Raw genomic sequence first — 19,988 nt, forward strand, 5'->3', positions numbered from 1 at the left:
GGGTCCTGGGCACTTACTTGAGGGGTGTTGAGAGGCAGCAACTTTGTACATCAATATTATGAAGTTAAAGAACACTGTTCTCTATGACCTAAAGTATAATAAAAGATTAAATTAAATATTGAAAATTACATTTTTTAAAAATAGTAAGATATATTAACGAAACAAATCTTTGCAGGGTGTCTTCCCCGTGCCGCGAAGAGCTGTACTGTGTGCCGCTACATCTTGGTAAAAAAATACATTCTTCCTCCTAATCCTGACCTCCTGGAAGCAACTGTGTGTGTGCGTGTGTGTGTGTGTGTGTGTGTGTGAGAGAGAGAGAGAGAGAGAGAGAGAGAGAGAGAGAGAGAGAGAGAGAGAGAGAGAGAGAAGAATAAATTTAACATGTGGAATAAATGCAGACTATTAGATGATGGCAAACGACAGGAAGACAAATCCTGAAAGGTCCCGGGGCAACTAGGTTTTGCGCTCTTTTCTAGGAGGACTCAGCGGTGCAGGGGTGAGGGTGCGGGGCCGGGGGCTGGTGCGGGAAGGTACTGGGAAGTAACTTGGCAGAGCTGAATTGGCAGAAGTAAACTCTTCTGAAAGCACACGCTCCTCTAAGCACGCCCGGGGGACGCCCGGCTGGGCTCCTCACGCTCGCACCCGGGCAGTCCCCCTGCAGGCACGGCCCTGGCAGCCGCCCACCCCGCCCCGGGGGGGGGGAGGGGGCGCCTCGCGCGACCCCCCACCCAGGCCCAGCCCCCCGGGGGGGGGCTCCCCTCCGGCGCGCGCTCCCCGGCGCACGCGCCGTCTCGGGCGCGCGCCGCCCCGCGGCCGCTCCCGGGCCCGCCGGCGACGCGCGCGCGCGTGCCCGGGCCCGGCGGCCTCTCGGCTCGGCAGGGACGCGGCCGGGAGGGCGGCGCGCGCCCCGCTCGGCAGCTGCGGCTGCGGCTGGTGTGGGCGCTCACGTCAGGGCCGGGAGGAGGAGGGGGCTGGCGGCGGCGAGGGAGAGCGCCATGAGGCAGGCCGGCCGGCGGCGAGCGGGAGCGGGGCGGAGGAGTGAGTAGTGGAGGCGCCGGGCTCGCGCCGCGCTCGCTTTCAGCACCGCGCGCCGAGAACAGTTCCCGGCCGCCCGCCGCGCCGCCCGCGCCGCCGCCGCCGCCGCCGCCCCCGACCTTACCTGCAACCTTCGGGCCGCCCAGCGCCCCCCGGCACGCCGCCGCCGCCCCGCTCCGGGGCGTGCAAGTCCTCCGCGGGGAAAGCAGCCGGCGGCCTCTGGGAGCCCTGAGGACGCCCCAGCAGAATGTACCAGGGACACATGCAGGTAAGACGGTGGCCGGCCGACGGGGAAGAGATGCTGGGGGCTCGCGTGCGGAGCCAGGGCGCTTCGTCAAGTTCCCTGTGCTCCAGTGCTGCCTTCACGCAATTCAACAAGTGAAGTGGTGCGACATGACCGTGACATGTCTGTCCCGGGCCAGGGGCAAAACTAGAGGGGTGATGATGGGGGGCGGAGTGGGTCGGGGGAGGATGAGAGGGGAGGGGGCGGCGAGAAAGACCGGGGAAGTTGGATCCGGGAAGTTTGTTTTCGGTGCCTTCCCTGAGCCTGTTTCTTTAAACAAGATCAAGGAGCCCGAGCAGAGGAAACCTGGAGATGACCGTGTTTCCGTTGTAATCCTATTGATGCAACTCGGCATGTATGTCAACTGAAGGACAAACAATCATAGGGAAGGCAAAGCAAAAGCTTTGTCGTCGGTGAAAGGTTTCTTGGCCGCTTTTGCCACTTTCATAGCTTTTTTTGAAGTGATGATTTTAAGGAATGCTCTGTGATGTATCCCCCCCCCCCCCCTTCAGAGGATGGGACATTGTCACCTATCTCCACTGTCACAGGGTGTCTTGGGTGGATGAATTTCAGACAGAAGTCCAAGAGGCTCTAATGTTTTCTAGGGGAGGTGCTGCCTCTGGTTATTGATGCTCATCTGAGCTGAGCCCCTGCTTCTCTCTGATGCAAACATTCTACTCTCTTGGGCAAGATTACTTTAACCTTGACTCCAGTTCTCATTCACATGGTTGGTTTGTCCTTATAAAGGCAGGTGTATGTTTGGGGGAAAAAATGAAATACTAACTAAGCTTCCTAAAAATGTATGGGACCGAGCTCTTTTTGCAGCTCATTAATGCGTTAGTCATCAGGTTTGATGTTTTGGGCTTCCTTTTCATCCCAACACTGGTCAAATACAGTCATCATACGTGGTGGTGCCTTCATCCTAGAGTGTAACATGTGTGACTACGGAGGATCTTACTTCTATATCTTTTAGAGCAACCGCAAACCAATAAATATGCAATTATATTCAGAATTTAGTATTATCCCGTTTTAAATATTCAAGTCTGTGGGGGAATTTCTTTGAGACTATAATTTACTTTTATGCCATTCATTTTATGTCATATTTTCAAGTTTTGTAAGAATTTTCAATGAGTACCATTTTGATCGCAAAAGTTTATCACATATTACCGACATCAGTACGCTTTGAAAATTAACGGACATTAATTTGTGACCGAAGTATATTTCTAAACTATATGTATAATATAAAAATGAACTGTATGTTTCTTATTAAAGTTACGCTTATTGAAAAGTTTAATAACAAAGAAGTAGTCACATACTAACTCTTGAAAAACTTAACAAAGGATTATTACTGTAGTTTTAGTTCATTTTCACTCAAGAACAATGCATTCAATTTCATGTATTAGCTATTTATTATTCAGGAACAGATTCTCCACTTGAATAGAATGAAGTATTACTAAATAGAGTTAATCTTCAAAAACTGTTCATTCACACAAAATTCATAATTGACTAGCTGAGCTATTTGCAAAAAACTTTGTACACTACTTTTTGAGAAATGTTTTTGTGTATGAATTATTGAAGAAAAATATCTGCTAAATTCAGGCACCCAGAGTAATTATCTCAATTTTCTGAATATTTGAGGAAATTTATTTCTGAAATTTGAGTTGCCCTCAACAAAGTCTGAAGGTTTCATTTCACTTTGAGAGAATAGACAAAATATGACATTCTATATATGCTCCAACTCAATGTTTTTCTTTGCTTGTGCATTGCTGTAATCGCAAATATGATGCCTTGCAGTAAAACTCACAAATCTTTGCTTCCAAGCCCAACTTGAAAACATTGCTAAATAAAAACTGCAATCAATATGCTTGCCAAAATTCAAGAGCACAAACACTCTTTCTCCCTTATTTACCAGTGTCCATTAGTATTTTCTGTACAACTTCCCAGTCTTAATCATTCAGTCACTAATAAATCATATGATCATCAGCCATATGAAAACACCCACCTATTAAAATTTTGTTTAATTTCAGTCTTTTCTCACATTTTAAGACCCCAAAATCTTCCCTAAAGAATACTATTTAGCCTATAGAACAAAATCCTCATTGTGTTCATTTATTTAGATTAAATGATCTTTCCTTATCAAATCTTTCCTTATCTTTCCAACATAATCTGTGTGTACCTGACTACTGACAAATGAGAAAAAATATAGCCCAAACATCTATAATATTTGTGAATAAGACTCTGAATGCATATTTGTAAAGTGGACTGTGAATGAGCAGATTTATTAACATTTCTGCCAACTTTGGAGTTTATTTGAAATACTAGTATTACTTGGCTGATACCTTGAAACAAGAGTGAAACAGAAAATATTTGTACTCATTTGCTTTGACTTCTAATTCTTCTCTTTGCTGTATCCAAGATATTTTAAAATAAAAATGCTTTGTAAATAAGCAGTCTGGAGTGGGGGAGGTGTTTGTTTAAATCCTTTTAAAGCAGTCTGATTTGAAACTCCTGTTGTACCTTAGTTTTTGCAACTTCACAACTTTGCAGAAAACAGAGGCTATTTATCATTATACATATAGATAGCTAGTTCATCCATTTGACATAGGACCTGAATTTATTTTAGAAGCACGGACTTTTAAGAACAGGCATTTGGAGACCTCGGAGATGGTTCAAAGGGCTGGAGCACGTACTTTTCATGCAGACATCAGGATTCAATCCCTGGCACCACCATGGTCCCTGAGCACTGCCATTGTGACTGAATATATACATTTATATTTACATACATATACATACACATATACAAACTAAGAAAGGAATAAAGGAAATTTTATCTATTTGGTAAATTTCTTAAAAGATTAAAGTTGATATAACTAATAATATGGAGGAGAGCATTTATTTTATGGTTTCATAGTAACTAGCACGGGCATATTTCTTAGGAGGAGGGCCCCAGAGCTGTTTTCCAGCTGCCTCACCAATTACTTCCAAGGGGAATTTATTACCCCAGTGACTTAAGCAAAAGGTTGTTGCTTTGGTGGATGTTTCAGATTTACCTTTTTTTGCCCCTTTTGACCAGTGGTAATTAAATATAATTTTTCATCAGTTCTGCTCTGTATTCCTAATAGATGACTGGTGGTGTTAATCCCTCTAATACCTCTATTTGCTCCATACTGTGATTCTTATTTATATGAATCATGACTTGACAATGATCATTACAGCAAAATAATTGCATGTCTTTGAATATTTCCTTAACCAAACTTTTTTCTCAGATAGCTTTTGGACCCAGTATGATTTCATTTTAGAAATGAGATTTTTTTTTATTGCTAATGAAGCATCCCCAGCCATGCTTTTGTTACTAAAAAAAGTTATTTTAGATGACAAGCAAAAAAAATCTATTTGTAATTTTAACTGTTAATTATAGGCATTCTAAAATGACCTTTTTAAAAAACTTATTCAGATGGGCCAAGGAATCATTCTATATGCTTTGGCTTCAAAAGACATTAAATAAAATTTGAGTGACAAAAATCATATTTATTAACATCTATAAGTAAAATTTTTATTCAATGCCCCACATAGGCTTTTGTGTTTCTCTTTACTTATGACTTTACTTAAGGTTTAAAAAAATTCTTACAAAGGAGAACAGCTTGTATAACATAACTTACGTTAACACATTAAATCTGGCCACTGAGGATTTTATTTGGATTCACCAGGAACAATGAACATAAGACCCAATTCAAGAGATTATAGAATGATGTTTTTAAACCCTCCCCCACTCCCTAAAATGTTTTTTTTTAACGTCTATCAAAACTGTTTGTCACAACATTTTAGCCTGTAAAAGAAATAATATTCAACCTGGATGCTTTTTTGTCATCTAATTTTCATTCCTGTGACACCTTCTTTTATTTCTTTGTTAACTCTTTGCTACAAAGATCTAATTAAGACCAATAAAACACATCTACACTGGTACTGCTTTCTCATAGGAGAATCTGTGAAAACTAGTTTAGTGAGCGTGGGTGTTTTGAAGAGAATGAGGCAAAAATGACCCCTGCTGGGGTGGGGGGGTTGGATTGTTTTGGTGGTTGGATTGCTGTCCCCCATCTTTCTTGTGGCACCTGGCCCTCCTACTCCATCATTTCCAGTGAGTAATAATGAGCATTAATGCTCGGAGTATATTGTCTGAAAGTTTATTAACTAAAATTATGTCAAAGCAAATTCATGATTCTATCAGTTTAATGGTTGAAGCAGATGCTCAAAATTATGACCTACCCTCTCAGCAAGATTCTAAAGAGTGTGCCTTTTCATCTGTTTACAAGCAAATCATGGATTGTATGGAAAAATGTCGAATTTCTAACAGTAAAATTTATAATACTTGTGGTGTAGCATTACAAAATATTTTATTAATCTGAAAATCCCATTCCCCAATCATACATGCCAACAGTTTACAATTATACATGCATTGTAAGAAGCACAATATGTTCTTCCTAGATTTTGTTTATGGTTTATAAACATTCTTCCTAAAAAAAATGTGTTTAAAAAATTTTAGCATGAGGATGTTTTGACTATAGAACATTTTAAAATGAATGATAAGAAAAGGTTAAGATGAAACTTGTTATTTTTGAAATTCTGAATCTCTAATGTTACCCCTGCCAACCGAGGAAACATTAGGATGTGATGCATCATGTAGTCAAAACATCTGGCAGACTGTGTTTTTATGTTTTTCATTGAGATCACGTGTTGCCAACACAGGCATATGAGAGAGCTATTTGAAGGTTTTATATTCTAGAGTTAACGACGATATATGTTTACAGAATATTGGTGTGCATTTGTTACACTAAATGTGAAGGTAAACCACAGCTTAATGTTCCCTTATTAAGAGCCCAGAATTCAGGCCAGGTAGTTGGGGACATCAAAATGTGCTCTTTTGAAATATCTGATAGGAAATGGAGATGCTGAGTTTCTATATCATATGTCACTTTTTTTTTAATCATTCTGAATGTGTAAACTTAAAAACTTCTGGGACTACAGCATGTAGGCCATGGGTCAAAAGCCAGAGTGTTATGAATTGGGGACTGCATTTCCTTTGATAATCCCTTCCTTCATCTCTCCCTTACCTTTTTCTTTTATCCCTCCTCACCTAAGCCATCTCCTTTCCTAGGGTTACCAAATGAGAGGCTTCTTTTTTTTTTTTTTTTTTTGGTGTGCTATGGAAGGTATTTAGATATAGTACTTTATTATATGATGCATATTATAAATGGGAAAATACTCTTTTGGTTAAAGATAAAGATCATTGCAAATTTTTCAGGTTCAGAATATAGTACAGCACACTTCCAATAGTGTCTTACCATGTCATTTCTGACTGATCCTTGTGAACACCGATACTTCTATTAAAATTCCATTAGATAAATGGCCAGTATTATCCCCCATGTGAAATTTCACTAAATTGATCATCCTCATGGTTTTATTTTTAGACAATCACTGTTTGAAATTGCACAGATGAAAAATAATGAGCTCATTTAACTAGGAAGAAGCTGCTTTTCTGCCATTTCGCTCAAGAGACATATACTGCTCTGCCAGCAGCTCTAAAATGGGTGAACCTGAATGAGGCAAAAGAGTATGCATTGCAGGTTCATACACAAGAGAACTAGGGTTGCTCAGACGCAGATACGTCTTATAAAAAAACACATGCACACACACAGAGAAACCCTGAAGGTGGGACCTGGTACAGCAATGACTTATTTTTCCAAACAGAATGCCATATGGTGATCTATGAATCATGGAGATTCCAAGAGAAGACTGGGGCTTTTGTGATGCCAAAAACCTACCTAGGGAACAACAACATTTCTTATTGCATATCCCCTCATAAAAAAGTATGAATTTTAATATTTTTTTATAAGAACTACACTTACGGCCAGAGAGAGTACAACAGGTATGGTGTTTGCGTTGTGCACATTCAACCTAGGTTTGTTCCCAGGCACCACTTAGGGTCCCTCAAGCACCACCAGTCTGGGGCCAGGAGTAAACCCTGAGCACACTGGGTGTGACCCCCCAAAGCAAAAAACAAACAAAAACCAACTGCACACACAGAGTTATCAGTGGTAGATGGAATCATAAACATGTCAAGCAAAGCTCACGGTGATGGTGGAGGGAACAATAGGGTAAGTACTACCATTCTAACATAAGGCTTTGCCTTTACTAGGCTTATATTTAATCACTAGAGCTATCTTCTGGCCCCAGGTTATGTAGAATTTGAGGCAACTGGTATGGTAGAAAAATTCATAACATTCTTATATGAGTAATCATTGAAGAAGTTGATATTTGACTCTAAAATGAAAGGTTCTGGGATAGAGGCATACATGAGGATTCTATATGGATGTTTGAGTATGAGCGAAGGGGATGTAATTGTTCTGTGTCATCTTAAGGATTAAAACTGATTTCATAATAGGATCAGGTAGTATTTTCCTCAAGGCAATGACAGTGAGAAGAACCTGGTTATAGCACCCAGCTCCCACTGTGGGAAGAAATGAAGGAGGCCGATAATGAAGGGGGACTGATGAGTGGGAAGAACATTGTATCCTGCTACAACATAGGCCCCATTCCAAGACCATTTTGTCAGGTTGAGGAAGTTCGTGACAAGCTTCCTGAGAGAAACCACACGAACACTAGGAATGCATCTGTGACTAAGTCTGTATATCCCACCAAAAATACTTGTAGTAGACTGAGGTATTGGCCTTTAAAGGATCCCAATCCAACATTTCTGGGAGGAAGGGTCCAGCTTCCCTGATGACCTGGAAGTGTGTGGGTAAGCATCCTTAGCCTTCCTCATATATCATCAGACGAACAGTCAGAGGTAGAAAAACGTGGGCCCTCTTTGGGGAAATAAGAAAGCTGAGCATATAAATAGCAGGAGGAGATGAGGCTTCCAGAGCTGCAAAACATCTTTAGCCTTTCGTGTGGATGTTAACTGCGGTCTTCACACTGCACTGAGTCCTTTGGTCATGTGGCAATGTAGCATTTCAACTGGGCAGGTGATTATAGGCACATGAAAAATGGTGGAGTCTGCCGGAATTGCGGGTCCTCCCCAGACCTACTGAACTGAACTTTACACGATACCTAGTGATTTATATGTACACTAACACTTGAGAAGTACAGTCTGAAAATGTCCATGTAGAGGACAGGGCCTGCCCAATCTGTTGTGCTGAGATCCTTGCAGAATGCTTGATTCTTGAGTAGGGTTCTGATACAGAAAGTGACATAATGAGTTCCACCAGAAGAACTGGCAAGAATAAATACAACGCTGCTTGACTAAAACCTCTTCCTTAGGTTGAAACTATAATCTCCCCTTGATTGGTTGTAGTGTTTCCATCTAGAGAATGGATAATAAATATACTGGGAGTCACAGAGATAGACCGAAGGCCTGAGCACATGCTTTGCACATAAGAGTCCCAATTTTGATCCCAGGTAGCACATGATCCCGTGAATGTACTCAGGACCAACTCCTAGCACCAAGCCAAGAGACACCTAGAGTGAGAGTGGGATAAGCCTGTTATTATGTTAAGAAAACAAACCTTCAAACATGAGGAACTATCATATCCTCCTCCCATTAAATCTTTGCTTTTCCAAGACAGGGAACTAACTCATTTTACCTAGCCGCTTTTCATAGTGACATTTCTAATATTTTAATGGCTCCATGAAAGTATGGTCTTCTGAACAAGACACACTGACCAAGATTTGATCTGACCAATTTCAAGCACGACAATTATTTAACTCTTGGAACAGACATCTACTCAGACAGCCTAGGAGCGCTTTTTGTGTTTTTAAACTAAATTAATTGTTCTCTATCTAAGTAGAATGATGTTCTCTATTCTTCTCTCTGAATAACAATACAATAATAACCTTGGATCCATATATGCTGATTAGACTATTCCAGGTTAACAGTTCCTATAATAATTGCACTAATGTGGTTTTGAAGTCATGAAATCCCAAGTTTTAAAGACTCTTAAAAATATTTTACTCAATAATCTCTTTTTAAAGATGAGGAAAATGAAGACAGGAAAATAGGAGACTTGCTTGGAAAAACTCACATAATCTCAATAAATTAAGTTAGCAAGCTAGTATTAGGATAAATTTTACCCCATAGTACCATTTCCATTAAGCCATCATTTTTTGTTTTTAAGTTTATTATAATAAAAAATCCAAGTGTAAGTAATTGTTATAACAGGGGTGCTTCCAAATATTCAGGTATTTGACATTTCATTGCTAAAATTGATTTTTTTAACTTTTTCATTTTAGTGTTGCTGATTGCTACTTTCTGTATTAGGTTATTTTTTTCTTTTTGGGTCACACCTGGCGATGCACAGGGGTTATTCCTGGCTCTGCACTCAGGAATTACTCCTGGCGGTGCTTGGGGGATCATATGGGATGCTGGAAATTGAACCCGGGTCAGCTGCATGCAAGGCAAATAAATGTCCTACCCATTGTGCTATCACTCCAGCCCCATCTGTATTAGGTTCTAACACTCACTTGCTGACAGTGGATGCAAGTTTAGCATATTTCTTTATTTTAAATGTTCCATGAGAAGTTGCATAATTTTGGGGGAAGGGGAGGTGGTAGTAGTTTTGTTTTGGGGCCATGCCAGTGGTGCTCAGGACTTATTCCTGGCTCTACACTCAGTAATTACTCCTGGCTGGCTAGGGAAGCAATATGGGGTACAGGAGATTGAACCGGGTTGGCCATCCGTTTAGTCCCACAAGGCAAGCGCCTTACCGGCTATCCTATTGCACAGGTCCTGGAAGTTGCACAGTTTTTTTTTCCAAAAGGTTTACCACTCGTCTCTCCTTGAACTTACCCAATTAACCACTTGGGTAAATAGATCAAGGATTCTTAGCTTTAAGTAACAGAAACCAGTTCTGGCTTATTTAAGCAGGAAGAGAATTTGTTTATTAAAAGTATTCTTGGATAACAAGTTTTAAAGGATTGATAGTGAAAAATCATCATTTTTGCCTGAGTGAAAATTAATTTAAGTAAAAACAGTCTGTGGGTTAACGTTAAATCTGATGAGGAGGGAAGAAGTTTGAGGATAAAAAGGTTATTCATATAACCTTGATATAAGTTACAAGAGAAAGTAATAACTGTTCAGGGGAAAAGTTGGGGAAGATGGACATTACCTGGGTATCTTTCTGTGTGAATAAAATACTGTCATGCAATACTACCACCAAGGATGCACTATCTGAATTTTTGTTTTATTTTTGTCCACATCTGGCCATACTCAGGGTTTATTCCTGGCTGTGTTCTCAGGAGCAACTTCTGGTGGGGCTCAGGGGACCGTGTGAAATGCAGGGGATCTAATCTAGGTCAGCTGCATGCAAGCCAAGTGCCCTACTGACTACACTATCAATATAATTATATTGCTTATAATGATTGATATCATTAAAATGACGAAAAATGTTTTGATGTTAGAAATTAATACAAATCTCCAAAGACAAATAAATGATATATATACATGATACTATACTAGATCTTTACTGGGAAAGAAAATTGTAAAACATGCCATTGGCTCAAATGAAATTTGAATAGGGAATGTAAACGAGATTAGTATTAAAGTTATAATTGCTGTATTGATTAGCACAGCTGTAACTAAAGAAACAAATATCCTTATCTATAAGCAATATGTACTATAATGTGAAGGAATAAAGGACGTAGTATATATAACCAACTCTCAACTTATCTGGAAATAATAAAACTAATAGAATAATATAATGTTAGAGATAGCACAAATATAAGGAAATGTTCTTTTAAATTGGTAAGTTTGAGGAAACAAGTATATATAGGAGTTTGTCCTATTGGAGTTTTCTGGAGGCTTGAGATTAATTCAGCATCCAAAGGTTTCTTTTATGTATTTATTTTTTGTGAAGCAAGGTAGTTTTTATCAAAAAAAAACCTTGCTTAGAGAGATGTGAGAGGAGAGAAAGAAATGAAATCTGTTCAAGAGAGAACACAGTTTTCTTCAGAGTGGAAATGCGCAACCGAGAGACAAGCAAGCAAGATAGGTGGGTGTTCAAGAGAGAATGCAGGTTTGAAAAGCAAGCCAAATTGATTTCTGACACTCTGCTGGTGCCACTTATCCCTGTCTGGGTAGGTAATCTCTCCTTTTGGGCACAAAGAATCCTTCACTTTTGTCTCTTTTTCCCCTGTCTCGTCTCTGAATCTCTCCTTCAGTGGTCCCTCCTTTACCCCTCTTCTATTTTCGCTCCTCTTCTTAGAACTGTGTAGCACAATTGAACATAAACTAATGTAATAGTCTTACTTCAACCCCCAGAAGGATTTGTAATGTTAATATATATATATGTATATATATATATATATATGTTTTATTTCATTTAAGTTGTGGGAAGGCTCATATTCTCATTTCTCGTGCATAAGTCTGACTTGGTGGCTCTTACATGTGAAGCAGAGGAATGGTGGAAAGGAGAGTGGATCTGTGGTCACAGCTAGAAGTGGAAGGAGAGTGGGTCTGTGGTGGCAGCTAGAGTGGAAGGAGAGTGAATTCGCGGTTGAAGCTAGAGTTAAAGGAGAGTGGATGTATGGTCGCAGCTAGATTGGAGTCCCTGTGCCCTTTCTAGGGGCAGTACGGTATGCTTACCAAAAGTGTAAGCCTTCAAGTCTGTGTTGAAATTCTGGCTTTGTTAGTTATTAACTTTATAATGACTTAGGCCTTACATTTTTACTATATTCTTATTATATGAGGAAGATAGTGTGACCTATGCATTAGATTGGTAAGACTAAAATGAGGTATTGTTAAACATATATGTAAATATACATATACATATCTATTAAAGTGCATTGATATTGACATACAGACTCCTGGAACTCAGCTCCCTGGCTCAAGATGAAAGTACTGAACAACAGGCTCAGACACACCCTCTCTCAAACCCAAACCCATGTGGAATGTGACCCCCATGTTGCCCTCACAGAACAGGGAATGTCAGAGTGGGCACCTTTGCTCACACCCCACTTGAGACACTGGGTCAGTTCTGGCCTCTGCAGCTGCTGCTGACTGTGGAAAATGAAGGAGCTTCTGTCCCTCACGGCCAGTGTAAATGCTCTGTCATAAATAACTCTGGATGCCCCCAAATCCCAGTTCAGAGTAGGGACAGTTGTTGCTAGTTGTTGGCCATAAACCACACTTCCTTACCCTATGGGCACAATTAGGTACGTAGGTGTATGTATAATGGGCATACGTACATCCCATAGACCTTCAGCATAATTGACAAAGGGCATATCTGCTTACCACTAAGAATTCAAAACTGAGAATCTTCCCCCACCCACAAAAAATGTTTAGATTTAGGAAAGGTATTTTCTTTATTTTACTTCATTTTAATAGAGGCTACCACCAGCAGTGCTCAGGGCCCACCAGGGTTAAGTCCAGCAGTGTCCAGTGGGACAGGCAGTGTTGGAGATTGGGCTCAGGGCCTCACCCATTTCAGGTCAGGCCTGGGCTCTACGACTTTAACTACCTATTCATCCTTGGGAAAGTTTTTCTTAACGTCAGCTCTATTGTTGTGTGTTATAAACACTACTTGGAAGTAAAATAAACGCTTTCCTCTCTGTCTCGAGTAGAGTCAATCTTGCATGGAAGCATGAGTTATAAACGAAATAACTTGCCTTCTGTCCTGTGCTTACTTGGTGCTCCCTGCCATTCCGTGCGGGCCTCTAGTTAAACAGGAGTGTATTGGTTTATTACATCATGCAGAAATGACCCTTCTCTCATTCATCAATGTCCATCTATTGCTCACCCCTATTCATTTTGTGAAAATGGAAGTAGCCCTGTGAAGAAGAGTTCAGTAATTAATTAGGGAATTAAAACATATCTCATGTACATTAGTGATAAGAACATGTTCCCTCTACATATGCGGGAATTTAATGTGAAAAACCAGGTTCATATTCAACCAAAGAAGATTATAAAGAAGAAGCCCTAAGATTGGAGTCATTAATATTAATATGCAGCCTATTATATAAGTCTTTAGGGAGATTTATGTAAGACAAAAAGAAAATGTTCTTAAGCTTGGGGCAAGCGTAAATTAAAGTAGAATCTTGGCTGTATAAAGGTATTTAGAGTTCATAATGCACAGCTTTGTCATTTCACATATGAATAAACTGAGGGCTTGGGTTGAATGGCTCAAACTTCTGAAATTAATTACCGCTTTGCAAAGTAGAGGGGGAAAGCATACTGAAAGACTTTAAATTCTATGTATTATACCTTTCTTACTATACTCCCTATACTATCCCTTACTATGTATTATACTCCCTTAATAAACCCTCACAAAGGGCCAGAGAGATAGTACAGCAAGTAGGACACTTGCATCGCATATGATGGTCCTCCAAGCACTTGGAGTTATTCCTGAGCACAGCCAGTAAGCCCTGAAGATCACTGTATGTAGCCCCCCCAAGAAAACAATAGCACTGTAGCACTGTCTTCCCATTGTTCATCAATTTGCTCAATCGGGCACTGGTAACATCTCATTGTGAGACTTGTTACTGTTTTTGGCATATCAAACACACCACAGGTAGCTTACCAGGCTCTGCTGTGCAGGTGGGATACTCTCAGTAGCTTACTGGGCTCTCCAAGGGAGACGGGGAAATTGAACCCAGGTTGGCCGCATGCAAGGCAAATGCCCTACCAGCTGTGCTATGAAGAAACTATGAAAGCATAGTTGTTTAAAACTTCCTCTTCAAAATCACATAGCCCCAAGTTCGAATCCTGATTTCATCGTATATATTAGTTGTGTGGTCTTGCTCTAACAACTTTGTTCTCTCTAAAGTTCACTTTCCCCACTTGTGCCATGGAATGAAAAAAGGTGCCCATACATTGTAATGACTTGGTAAAGATTAACTCTTAAGATTTAAAAGGTTAGAAAAAAATTTCACATACATTACATATGAAAAAATTTAGTATCAGCAGTGCCTGCTATATTTGGTTGTTCACAGTAGTGAAAGATGTTTAGTTTTCTTCTTTTCTCACAGTTTTAGAATTATTGTTTTCCATCCCCTTACTCTTGCCTCCCATACACTGAATATATATTCATCTGTTAATATTCTGCTCAAATTGCTATCTCCTCAATGAGTCTACACCCACCTCTCTTCCAAACACACACAATGTAAAATTGGGAATGTCTTTCTTAGTGTTCCTTAGTACTCTATACACATTACTAAAAGACAATTAACACATAGTTTTTATTATTTATTTTTATTTAACTGCTTGTAAGTTCATCTGTGGTAATAACTACATTCATATTTTATATTCCTGGAGACTCATAGTAATAGGTGCATGTTATTAAAATAATACTGTTGATTGAATGAATGCATTGATGATAAGTGACTAAAGGAATGAATGATCAAGAGAGATACTCAGAAGAGTATATTATTGTCATGATTAAGGACTCCAAATTGCAGTTCGGATTGTCTTCCTGATTCTCAAAACACACCTGACCCCAGGATCTAAACTTTTCCCATGAGTTTCAAGAGTTAATGCATATCAACTGAAGTTCCTATACACTTGAAAGGGAATCAATTACAGGGTAACCTTGTAAGCCTTATAATTAGAATACCACTATAATTAACCAACATTCCACTGTCAAAATAGTCTACACTGTTTAATAGATTTAAGCTCTTTAATGCCCGAGGACAGTTTGGAACTGCACATTCAGATATATAATAGATTCTCGTATGAATGTCTATATCTATAACTGGCCATGGCCATTTGGAATTACAATCCATGCCTCTAAAATGCTTGACATCTCCTTACCTTCTAAACCAGTCAGTTGTCAAAAGTGATCTTGATAATAGTGTTAAGATGCATCCCTTTAGATGATTGGAGCAGCATGATATCCTTAGAACTGCTTTAGGAGTCTACCATTTGCTTATGTTTAGTTATAACAGGTGTTTACATCTCCAACTCTGACTTTACTACTTACACACACACATTTTCCTAAGGAAGGAGCTGTACTCAGAATGGTCATTCAGTGGACTTGTCTGTTGTGAGAGCTTGTCTGATTAAGCTCCCTGTCCCAGTTTCTCTGAAGTAAGTATCTGTGATGTAGCAGAGACAAATATACATAGTTAAAAGGATAAATGACAAGAGGTTTTTCTAATAAAAGAGACAATGAGTAGATCAGTGATTTGTGTCTCCTTCAGGAAAATTACAAAATGGGATCTTCTTGGGGTGGACCTTTTCTTTCCCCTCCAACACAAACTCCTACATCCACGCATATGATTTGGCAAGTGGAATAGAGGGCTAGGTCTCAGACCTGATGTGTGCTTCTCATCACTCATCTCTGAACATTTATTTGTGCAACCATGTAGATAGCATTGAAGGAGCTGCGGTGTGAGTGAAAATAAACAATAAACAGTTGTATATCAAACATATTTGAAAACAGACGCATTTGCTAAGGTCTTCAAAGAGGATGATTGGCTTAAAAGATTGTACGTTTCTTTTCAGCTTTAGAATTCTATTATTATCATGCTCTTACTTAGTGATACAATACATCTCTGAGTGTTTGGTCAGGGCAGGTCAGATTTTCCCAGTTTACTAATAACTGTATCATGGGAATTAAATTTAAAAGCTTTCCTAGCATCAGGATACTTGTTATTTCTTATAAAGCCCAAGGTCAATCTTCAGTTGTTCAAAGGATATGTTTCATGAGAGAATCCTGCTATACTTATTCTCCCTGTACTTCAAATCAAAGAGATACTTACCTACAAAATTATACCAATATAGTAGAACTACAGACTGTGATGGAATACTTATATCTCACTGCAGTTGCCATTTTTTATGAGGCTCAAGAATATTTATCTTGAGAATGCTTCAGTGAGGTTGGCAAAGGGTAGATATTTTATCTTTGTCTTGCTGATAAAAATCATACAGGGCTTCACTGCCTTACCCCAAATTCACCATAAATAATTGAAGACTGAGGATCTTCTGTTTTTTTTATTCTATTGGTGATCCCTCAGAACAAATACAAGCTAATTCTCCATTTCTCCATGTCACTACTTCAGCTATTGCAAAGTGATTCAACTAACAGAGGACAAGAGGATTTACCTTTATATTTCACCTTTATATTTTATATTATACTTTGCTATTGTAAAACATTCAAAAATAGTGATGGTAATAAGCCAAGTCTTTTAGGTTTTATTTTAATACTATACATTCTATTTAAACCATCTCTAAGACTTAACTTTCGTGTTGAAAATGAAATCATCACTTACTGTGGAACTCATCTAATTTCTTTTGCCCTTACAATCCCTTTTTGCAGCAAGGAGTAAATGCCAGCTTATTTGAAAGAATGCTTCAAAATTACAAGGTCAAGATTCCTATGAGGAAACTATGTATAGATCTTATAAATCTCAGTTGGTGTTAAACTGTATACTTCAGTGAAACTTATGTTTCCTAATTCCTTAAAAATAATTAAAACTTTCCATTACTTTAGAAGTGGAATGCTAAGAGTAAACTGTTCAAGTCAGAATATGATAGTTTTAATCAACTAATCCGATGAAAATCAAGTGTACTAAGATAAAAATGTTTTCTTAGTTGATTTTGTTAGTTAATTTTGAAAGGATTAACTTATGGTACATTCATGTTATTATAGCTTGGTTTCGGAATAAATGGTAATATAATTTAAATGTTCTGTGTTATCTAAAGGAAGCATTAATCTAATTCCCTAAGATCTAAAATACAAGTATTCTGCACCTAGTTTGTCAAAATTCATTTTACCTATGGCTTGCACTGCACATTATTTTGCCTTTGAAAATTGGTTATAAATGGATGTTAGCCTGTTTTCAGGAAAATGTGTTAAAATAACCAAGCTGAAGACATAATCTAAACCAGTTGTTAGCTCTTCTGGACTAAAGGCCAGTATCACTTACCAATCAACTTTACCTGACCCAACCCAAAGTTAACATCTTCAAAACTGGACTCATAATTACCAAAACCAACCAACATAAAGTCTGCTTTTATTTTTCTGGATTGTCCAAAAGATAACTGACTCAGTTACCCAAGTCAGAAACCTGAGACCAATCCTCTCTTTTTCCCTTATGGATTTCTCTTTCTATCTTAGGTCCCAAATCAGATCAAGTTGTCTAGCACAATGTATCTAGTTCACACCTACCTTTCCCAACTCTTAATCCCTTTAACCACCAACCTACATCACTTTATCACCTTTTACTAAGGAGTCAGATTAGCTGCCCAACTGTTCCTTTTGCTATTGAGGATCACAAAAATATTGCATCCTCTTTGCTTCATTCAACTGAATCTATTTGGTCATGTCACCCTTCTGTTTAAAATGCTTTCAAGATACACCACGGCTATAAGTGTCTTTTCAGGTGCAACCTTCTCTAGAACCATTATCTAGAATACTTGCTAACAATGCAAACCCTTAGACCTTTCTTCAGTTCTCCTGAATCAGATACCATGAAGATAAGGGCTGAGACTCCTACTGTGTAGTTGCATTTAGTGCACACTAAACTATGTAGGGAACATAGGATATTGTATGACACATAAGGTCTCTATTCTTTGCCTTCCCGTGGACAATTTCTCCAACTTTGCTGGATTTTGGTGCTTCTGCAATTGTGCTTCCAGGCCTCTTCCCTCTCTAATGGGGTCCATGCACATCTGACTCTTCCTATTTTTTCTTCAAAACTCAATTACAGGGTTATTTCCTTTCAAAGTGTCTTCCCTGAGCCTCCTGGGCTGGCTAGACACGTGTGCATATGCAGTACTATCAGCTCAGCTCACTTTGTTGTCCAGTAAAATTTCTTTTGGCTTTTATTGTGTTCATCTTTTTAACCAAGTTGCCTGTCAGTTCCCAGTAAGGCAACAGTACATGTTGGTTAAAGTCATAAAACATTAACGAATCTTTTTATTAGCCAGCATTAATCTATTCAGTTTGTTTTAAACATTTAAGATTCCTGTAAACCAGGTTAAATTTGAGATGCTTACCTGGGCTTCCAAAAGATGGAATTAAATTATGAAAGAGGGCTATTTCCTTTCAAAAGAAATTAATTTCTGAACAATTCGTTTGATTTCCTAATTAATTTTTTAATAAGTGAGTATGGACCAATAGTAAAAAAATTGGATTCAGGTCCTCTTCTTTTCTGTCCTCACAAGTGATGAAAGACACTCTGAGTCCCTGTTTTCTCACCCACAAAATATTTTAGCATTTTCTTCTCCAGGCACTGTTGTTTCATTATTTAAATTCATCTTCCCCAGCATTGTTGACTTATAATTCTTAATTAAAATTTAGGTTCTGAGAAATTTATACAAACAAAAATTATTCAATAAATTATTTGTTGACTATATCATAACTATATGAAATAGGATTTGTGGGGGGAAAACTTGATCAACTTGTCTTGAGCGTGAAACCAATGTTATATTCACTGTTGTTTTCTCTCCTTAGTTGTCACATTGACTCACATAAATCGAAGTTACTTTTATTAGTTAATTATCTTACCTGCCTATTATGAGAAATGCTGATCAGCTGTTATTCAGCCCCACATTGTTTTCAGTTAAAATAATGGTATTATTTGATTGAGAACATGATCATAACACTTTTCTGACTCTTCTCAAAGACATTTTGGAGTGTGATAATAATACATGTTATAGAGCTCACTGCCTTTATGACCTTGGACAAGTTTCTTAACCTGTCTGAGCTTCTTATGACTCAGTAATCCACTTACTGGCTTGGAAATAAGTGGATTATTGACATGGAAATAAGGCACAAGAAAACCAAATTTAAATACACATATTTGTTGCCAATTTTTTAATACTCGTGAGGATTTTTCACAGTATCCAGTTAACAAGGAATTCTCATTAAAATGAAAACTAGCACTTTCCTCCTCAAAATATTATACTGTAAAATTATAATAAAATTATACTAATGGAATAAATTAATACAAGGGCAAGAATTTCTTTTTCATCTATTTTGTTTCCTCACTGAATGCCCTCCCAACACATGTAGACATTGATACTCTGCTCCTAGACAGCTGTGTTGATGAATATAAACTGCTCTTAGTATGTACATTTAGAGAAATTTAGAGGAGGAAATATGATGATAAATAAAGATGAGACACTAGACCCTATATGCTGTGCTTTTGCCTACAGTAACAAAAATTGCCACTTTGAACATTTAAAATAAGTTGATCTTGTTTCTCAGAAGAGGTCAGAAACTCTTAGACTAGCCAGAATCGGGGTTCTCCTTTTATATGGACCCAGTACATTTGGTATCTCGGGCAATGAAGTATATTATTGACATTACTTTATGGTAAACAATAAAAGTCTGATCAAGTGAAATATTTCAGCATTTATTCATGCATTCTTTAGGTAAGTATGATTGCCCAAGTGAATCCTAATGTACTTAAAAACTTAAAGGCTGAAAGTCTTGCAAGTAAAATTATTACCTTTATTCCTATGACTGTGTATAGTCTTAAGTAGCTCATTTAATCCTATTTAGAATCTATTAAATGATAGCTTACTTAGTAATGGAAAAGCTTATTTGTTGCTTCTCCTGCCTCACCTCTCGTGTACACAATTGAAGTCAGCACTAATACATTAGAACTAGAGTGAATGGCTTTCTACACACTGACCTTCAGTCCCAACTTTACATTGTTGTTGGTGTCACTAATG

At 38.6% G+C, this 19,988-nt stretch overlaps 1 protein-coding gene across 5 annotated transcripts in view; it reads left to right on the forward strand.

The window, feature by feature from the left end:
* The first annotated feature begins 960 nt into the window (after window positions 1-960).
* The window catches only part of PEX5L (peroxisomal biogenesis factor 5 like), a 256,367-nt gene continuing 237,339 nt past the window's right edge, over window positions 961-19,988 (forward strand). For 4 of the 5 annotated variants that reach the window (XM_004603081.3, XM_055129582.1, XM_004603082.2 and 1 more), the window contains exon 1: window positions 963-1,303. In XM_004603081.3, coding sequence (XP_004603138.1) covers window positions 1,283-1,303 — 21 coding nt within the window. In that variant the 5' untranslated portion in view covers window positions 963-1,282. Of the gene's footprint in view, window positions 1,304-19,988 lie in introns of all 5 variants that reach the window. The other variant, XM_055129583.1, reaches the window with a different exon arrangement.

This window comes from Sorex araneus, chromosome 2, assembly GCF_027595985.1.
Source record: "Sorex araneus isolate mSorAra2 chromosome 2, mSorAra2.pri, whole genome shotgun sequence".
Lineage (NCBI taxonomy): Eukaryota > Metazoa > Chordata > Mammalia > Eulipotyphla > Soricidae > Sorex > Sorex araneus.